The sequence below is a fragment of the Euwallacea fornicatus genome, chromosome 30 (genome assembly GCF_040115645.1).
Source record: "Euwallacea fornicatus isolate EFF26 chromosome 30, ASM4011564v1, whole genome shotgun sequence".
NCBI lineage: Eukaryota > Metazoa > Arthropoda > Insecta > Coleoptera > Curculionidae > Euwallacea > Euwallacea fornicatus.
The window spans coordinates 646,189-653,680 of NC_089570.1; the positions used below are offsets into that span (position 1 = coordinate 646,189).

Here is a 7,492-nt window from a genome sequence, read left to right on the forward strand (position 1 = left end):
TAATCATTTGGTCGCTCATTTTCAAATTAAAGTATATTTTAGAATCATTTTTAAAATAACGATTTAAAAACATACCTTATATTCTTACTCCTTATTGGGAACTACCTATTAACACGGAGGTCTGCTTTCTCTTTTTAACTTGAAATAAAAGTGAAGAACAGAGACACGCTCGGATCATGCGTATTAACATTACTTTAACTGTCAGTTGGAGTTATTAAAAAAAAAAGTGGGGGGACAAAACTGGTCTTCGCTCGGTTTGTTCCTGCCGCACTAACTGTCCTAAAATATCAGCGTCATGGAGTGTTTGATTTGTAAAAAGATTCGAAAAAAATGGTTTCCAATAGACTTCTCCTGCGGAGCGGGACAACATACCAATAACGATCATGTGAAGGAAAAGCAAAATACCATCAGGGATGACATTATCGAGTTTCTGGGCAGTTCAGTAAGTCTGAATTTCGATAATTCGTTACATTTAAAACGTTTTTGACCGTGTCTTGTTATTGATTTTAATATTTTCACTTTAAAGTGTTGTTTGTTGCCCTTTTAATTTTTAGAAATCAATGTTTTTTTGTCGAGTCTTGAGTAGTTACCTCAAGAGTTGTGCATGCATAAACAATGGCAATGGCAATTTTGAATGATAGTATTGTTATTGGGGTAATTTACATTGATGGTCAAGTTTGAGCCACACCTGTTTTTGTTAAATAGAGATTGATTTAAGAAGTGGGTCACCTCCAAAGTAAACTTGCTTTTTATCACAATATTCTGATGACTTACTTTCAATATACAGCTTTTTGCTGCTCTATGTTGAGTACGTTACACTGACCGGCAAAAACAGCGACATTAAAACCCACAAGGCCGCTTAAACAAATATCAATTTATTCATCTTAACAATGATGAATGAGTTGAATAAATATTTTAAGACATTAATAAGGGAAAAATAGATGAGGTCACAACCTGCAACTTATGTACATATTGGGATCTCATTTTTTTTGCCTCCAGCGATGACTGAAATATAAGTTAATGTTGTTATTTATTTGTTCAAAATAAGACCCAGAGAGAACCAGAGATCTGAATTCATAAAAAGTGGAAATTTTGAAGGCTGTTTTGGAGGAATGCAGGAATTTGCCCTATGCAGAAGAAGGAAGTAGTGGTGAATGCTTTTGCAGTTAGACATTAAACGTGCCTAAATGACATTTGTTTAACTTGAATACTCTGTATATTAACAAATGCACTGAGAAAGAGTTAAATTTCCTTTCAAATGATGCATCATGTTCTTATATTTAAATTTTTATGTGTTGTAAATAAATGCAATTTTTTCTGTTTTTTTTACATAGAAATATTTTGGTATTTTTTTCTAAAAGTGGTGTTGGAATGCCATACCCAGTTGTAAACAAAAAATTGTGAATCATTGTGCATATGCCGCAGGTGATTGGAATGAGGAAAAAATTATGATCGAACCGAGACTTTCGTATTTAACAAAAACATTATTGCGGCTCGAATATACGCCACTGGCGCAAAAATAAATTATGTTTTAAACAAATATGTTATCCAACATTATTATGCAACAATTTAATGTGTTTCTATTATTTTATTTGGTAATAGCGCCTTACACGCTAATGGAGGTGCAATTGTACATTATTTTTAATTAAAATTAACCGAGAATAACAATCATCCATTCCTAAGGGTTCGAAAAACCATTGAGTAACAATGATAAAAACAGCACCTCAGTTAGTTTTTTGTAATTTTTAAGATGTACGTGCAACAAGGATATTACCGATTCTTTACCTGGCAAGTAGGGCACTACAAGAAAATAATATTAACAAAAGATTGAAAATGCAAAAATTTTACTTAACAGAAAGTAACTCGAAACGCAGCCCCAGCGTTTTTCTTCTAGAAATCTACGTTTTTCTCGTTCAATAATAATGCTCAAGAATACCTGAAATATATATTTCAGTCAGGCCTATCTATTACACACAGGTTATTTTAATGGAATTAAATCAAAAAATCATTTACTTTGTTCCCATCAAATTTAGTGATAAGGCCTTCTTAACCATTTATAGGTAGAGGATTACTTAAATGATGGTCAGTGCGTATGTAATATCTGTATGAACATGCTCGACGAGATAGTGACAAACAAGCAGAACGTTTTCGATTCTATCAGGTCTCAAGGAGGGCAAAAGTATGCGCCTAAGTTGGGTGAGTGTGACACTCAAATCGCCACTAAAAACGCTTCAAAACCTACGATAACTACAGGTAAATTTTGGAACTTCTACCAAACTAATTTTTCATACGACTATGGAGATATTACTCCGAGTAACATTCCAAGCACGTCCACTTTAACAGGAACTACTAGGGACTCTACGCCTCTAGTATTTATCAGCAACTCTAAACCCTATAACGAGCCAGTTGAGAAAATATTTGAGATAAGGGAAGGCTTGAAAAGGGAGCTTAGGGAGGACCTCAGGAATATTGGTAAGAGTTTTTGTCACAATGTTAACAATATTTTATTGCAATGAAATAAAAGATGAGAACAGCCGGTGGGATGACCAGAAAATTGGAAGGGGTCAAAAGCAGAAGATCTCTTACAAGTCCAAATCGACTGTGATCAAGAAACTGAAGAGGGATTTGGCGAACGTTCATAGTAAGAACTTAGCTAAACGCCCATTCAGGCTGGTATATGTATTTCCCTAGAGGCAGCTATTAATTAATAAAAAAAACATTACAGGGCTTCCAGTGACATAAGCTTCTTAAGTTCCACTGCTGATGAGAAAGAAGAGTTTCGAGAACAGTCAAGTTGTGAAGTAAAGAAGTCAAATAGCAAAAGGGGGCGCAAGAAGGTAAAAACTATCCTTTAGATTAAATTATTTGTTCAATATTATTATTTACAGAAATCAAAACAATTAAAAAGAGATCCAGAGATGACCCAACTTAGGTGTCCACATTTGCCATGTAGGAAACTAAATTTCGATGGCAGTTTAGCCTTTTACACGTCGCATAGAATCGAAGTCCACGATGAGACACCTTATTATAGTTGTTCGGCTTGCGGCAATGAATACTTTACCAAAGAGCACTTAGAAATGCACATGAAAAACCATGACAGGCACCCTGTCTTATGCGGGATTTGCGGTGTAATGCAGGAGAATGTGAGCTGTTACCAGAAACACGTGGAAAAGCACTTAAAATTTTCTTTTCAATGCTTTTTGTGCGACATGACTTTTCTGACTAAAAAGGACTGGAATAATCACATTTTGCTTAAGCACGGGCAAAGGTATGTTTCTGTATCGATTTTCAAACTATTTGGCCCAAGAATGATGTTTTAGCGAGCGTTTAATGGATACAAAGTCTTATAAACGTCCAGCATATAAAATTTTGCAACAGAAAAATTACGAGAAAGAAGGACTTGATACCGACTGTAGTACAACAGCGGGTGATATCGACTACAATTCAATAACCATGATAATGTCAACTCAGAACCCAGACAAATTTCGGCCGTATACTTTCAGAACTTGGTTCGTTAGGCAGAAGCTGAGGTCGTCTCCAACTGAGTCTGAAAGTGACAGTCAAAGACTTTTAAGTTTAGGGGACGATTTGTTTCTCCCTGAAGAAAACGAAGTGGATAGGTATATATTTTAGAACTCGCCGGCTAACATCGATGTTTCACTGATTTTCAGCGACGCTTCTTCGGACCGAATCACGGATAGTCCTGGTAGTATACACAATCAAAACAACGTGGCTTCATCATCCACCTTTCGAAAGCAGCGAGTTCGCAGCAATGTGGGTAATCACTTGGCCCCTTTCAGCCCTTACGAAAGGTAGTTTCGCCTCAAATTTGGAACTCTCTATATCAGTTTTTTACAGGATTAATGTTCACTCAGACGAATATTTGACTAGACTAGAGGATTTACCTGCGTTCAACAGTAGCAACAACTGGTATCAGACCAGGCGCGACTTGGAGTCGCGGAGCAGCGAAATTGAGCAGTATTTGGCCAGCGAGTCAGAGGAAGACGGAGAAGCAGTACGGTCAGTTTAGGAAGATAGAGAATAACATAATAATAATCTGACAAAAATAAGTCTCAAATGAAACACGTAACATTTTCGTGTTTTGGATATAATTTATGCTTAATTTGGATAAATTTATTATAATTTTGGCAAATGCAGTTTAATCTCGTAGTGAAAAGATCTTACATACATGTTTTAGGTTAGTATTGGTCAGATTCTCGGATTCTATCAAAACTATCTCGATGTTAAAGTTAAACGCACACTAATGATTCGGACCTTAAGTCATGCTAACTCTGGCACCAAGTAGTTCAAACTGAATGTTCTTTAACTATTGTAAGTTTGTTTTGTTTCAGAATGGGGTTTTTTGAGAGAGGAGAGAGCGAATTAGAGACCCAGGTGCAATAACTTAATGGAAATTAATTTGTAGATACTGGCAGTTTGGTCAACGGTGAAGTAAAATAAGTTACTTCTTAGTAGAAGTAGTATTTTTCTTGCCTGCCTCAAGGTCAAATACAGGGTCTTGTAATAATAGTTTATAATGTTTTCAGGTATATTATTGATTTTGGTTGAATCTCGATAAGTGATTAAAAATTTCGTCTTTTGTTCTAAAACTACAAGCGAAAGTTCGATTCTGTCCATTTTTGATAAGCCTTCGTTATTTAATTATATAAATATAAGGACAATATTATTAAAATGCTTTTTTGAGTATGTTACGATGTTTAGCAAATTTTTATGATGCAATGTTATTGAGTTATAACATATTTTTTGAAGCACAAGTCGTAGTCAATTTAAGCATCATTATAAAGAGGGTTTTTCCTTCGGAATAAAATTCAACATTTTAAAACTGAAGTAGACTTTTTTATGTGTCTAGAAAATATCTTGCTCTATTTACACTAAATCAATCGTATTTGAGCACCATTATTTTTTGTAGAGTCGGTGGCGTAGACCAAATTGCACTATAAAAACCTTTTTATGTCCTACGACTTCAAAATCCAAATGTAATGTACAATGGTTACATTTGCACTAATACTGCACGCAGGACTGTATAAATCGAAAATGGGGCTGTAATTGTAAGATCATTTAGGCATCTTGAACATTTTGGAACGTATTTTACTTTTTGAACTACGTGAAAAATTGTTAGGTTTTTCGTATAATTTGTATTTTTTTATTAAATCTAGCAAATTTTTTTTCCGACAAATGCAGTGTGAATTTTATTTGGAGACGCTACGAATATTGGGCTTTCTAACGTGTTTGAAATAAGGTTTTGAGTCTGCACAATAATTATCTCCTGTGCTGTGCCCTTGATTGCGTTCTTACGAGAGAAAAACGGAAATTATAACGTACTTGGGACAGATTAACAAATTTCTTGTCTTACCGGAGATGTCACACCATGGATACTTATCTTTAGGAAATAAACATAAATATTGTAGTAATTTACATTTTATTGAAATAATAGGTATCAACTACTCCAAACCAATCGTGAATTTAAAATTTAACACTTCAAGTACAAAAGTTTGATTTTACTGGGAAATGGATATCCCTAGGAATCAAATTTAATGAAACGTTTGATGACTTTGAAGCGCACTGAAGGCGGTTTGTTCTGCCCAACATTTCCCATTAAATGCATGTGAATGTTTTAAATACTGACCTTATAATATATTGCCATTTGGAATGTTAGTTTTAAAATCCAGACTGCATAAACTTACGTTTCTTAGAACACTTATTCCTATAAACTTTGACAAAAAGCAACAGAAACGCACAATAATTACAGTAAAACTCAAAATCAAAAAATAAATTTTTAGTGTCAACAAAAAACAATTTTCACACAATCACAGATCAAAATATTACATAATTTGTCTAATTTTATAACTCAGAATTGAGGATTTACATTGTATTTTAATTACTGAAATTTAGTTCTTAATTTGAAATCTACGATACAAGAGAATACATGGAAATTTCTACAAGATTGTGCATACAGACCTAATAAAAAAATAGAAGCCTCTCCTGGTGACTGGCCGACAACATATGCCAGCCTCTTTTGATGTTCAAATACTGCAGAATTGCTCGGATGCAAATTATCAGACCTAATTCAGACGAATCAAAAAATTTTTTTAAACTGAAAATTGATTCTCACCGAATGTCATTATCAGCCACCATAACCAGCTATTATCTTTTGAAGCTAGTTCAGTGGAATGCTGGACAATGAATGTCCACTTGGCAAGAGACAAGCCAAAACCAGACAAGGCCCCATAGCGGGAGGCAATTGTATGGCAGAAACACATCAGCAGCAGAAACCCAATCCAATTAAAGATAAATGCCACTGAAAGCCACCTTTTAAAACAATTTTATTGCTATAGACCAATAGGATTATACCAAAAAATGCAATATAAAACATAAAATCTGTGCCCAAGAGGCTAGTGTCCACATCTTCAGCTGCCTCATTGTCAATGGGCATTAAGATCCTTTGTACTGGCTGAGATCTATATTGGGATGGCTAAACCCATTAAAAAATTATTCTAAAAACCTATTACTTTGGAGAAAAAATTACATTATTTACAATGGGTACCCCAAGTTCTTCTTCCAAATGCTTCTCTCGTTGTACCTCCTCATATGTAGGAAGTTTGCTTGCTTGAGTGGCCACCTCATAAGGTGGGGGAGCATTATAATCAGGCTAAAGCAAATACTTCTGTAATAGTGCTTTATGCAGCTACGACCTTCTACCTTGGGGGGTGGAATGTCTTCCAAGGACGAACTTGTCGGTATATCCACGTAATTTAATGTGCAAGGCAGAGCCTGAGTAACATTTACTGCATGTTCAGTATTGGCTGTTATGTTTTGGTGTTCCTCATTGATTTGAATCGAATGAGGTGCAGATGATTGAGAGGCATCTGTAGTCTGCATACAATTATACATTGTAAGCTCTGATGAGTTTGTGGTAAAATTTCAATAAACTACTGAAATACACTTTATGAAGGTGAATCACATGAACTGCGATGTAAGGTATTTTGATTTGGATCAAGAGATGGGCAATGCATTTATTGTATATTAGAGTATGACTAGATCACGTATTTACGTTTTAAATGGTTAAAAATTGCTGCTTATGCAAAAAAACGACACTTACAGAATTGGTATCCTTTTCCTCGCATTCTTGTGCGGTAGTTAACGGTGATCCGTTCATTGCGATGTTGTTATATAGGGACACGGAGTTAAATCATAATTTCCGCACAATTTATTGCGGGTTTAATGATTTCTAGAGGTTTATTAGACAATTTTCAACATGAATAATTAAAATTAAAATCAATAATTGTTTTTTTCCATTACTGTCACTGTCAGCGATACTGTCGAGCACCTGTCACTTTCCCCGAGTATTCCCGAGTAGACGTTGCCGGATCTTAACATTTTTCTGCAAGCTACAGGAAATTTTCAATGTACAAATAGAGTACAATATCAGATAAACTATTATTTGTACTTTTGCAAAATGGTTTTTTTGTTT

At 34.8% G+C, this 7,492-nt stretch overlaps 2 protein-coding genes across 3 annotated transcripts; one reads left to right on the forward strand and one right to left on the reverse strand.

Moving 5' to 3' along the window:
* The first annotated feature begins 220 nt into the window (after positions 1 to 220).
* LOC136347959 (uncharacterized) lies at positions 221 to 4,848 on the forward strand. Its single transcript, XM_066298407.1, has 10 exons — positions 221 to 442; positions 2,061 to 2,196; positions 2,254 to 2,472; positions 2,525 to 2,669; positions 2,726 to 2,837; positions 2,889 to 3,268; positions 3,321 to 3,620; positions 3,672 to 3,812; positions 3,859 to 4,020; positions 4,353 to 4,848. Exons 1-10 carry the CDS (start codon positions 296 to 298, stop codon positions 4,402 to 4,404), a joined length of 1,794 nt encoding a protein of 597 aa, XP_066154504.1. The 5' UTR covers positions 221 to 295; the 3' UTR covers positions 4,405 to 4,848.
* A 934-nt stretch (positions 4,849 to 5,782) lies between these two features.
* Positions 5,783 to 7,341, reverse strand: Ndfip (Nedd4 family interacting protein). Of its 2 annotated transcripts, none has more exons than XM_066298411.1 (6): positions 7,121 to 7,341; positions 6,721 to 6,894; positions 6,557 to 6,670; positions 6,373 to 6,493; positions 6,134 to 6,319; positions 5,783 to 6,083 (listed from the first exon to the last, which is right to left on the reverse strand). In XM_066298411.1, exons 1-6 carry the CDS (start codon positions 7,175 to 7,177, stop codon positions 5,980 to 5,982), a joined length of 756 nt encoding a protein of 251 aa, XP_066154508.1. In that variant the 5' UTR covers positions 7,178 to 7,341; the 3' UTR covers positions 5,783 to 5,979. The 2 variants fall into 2 exon arrangements, with proteins under 2 accessions (XP_066154508.1, XP_066154507.1); XM_066298410.1 differs by having other exon boundaries at positions 6,548 to 6,670; positions 7,121 to 7,339.
* Between the last annotated feature and the right edge of the window lie 151 nt (positions 7,342 to 7,492).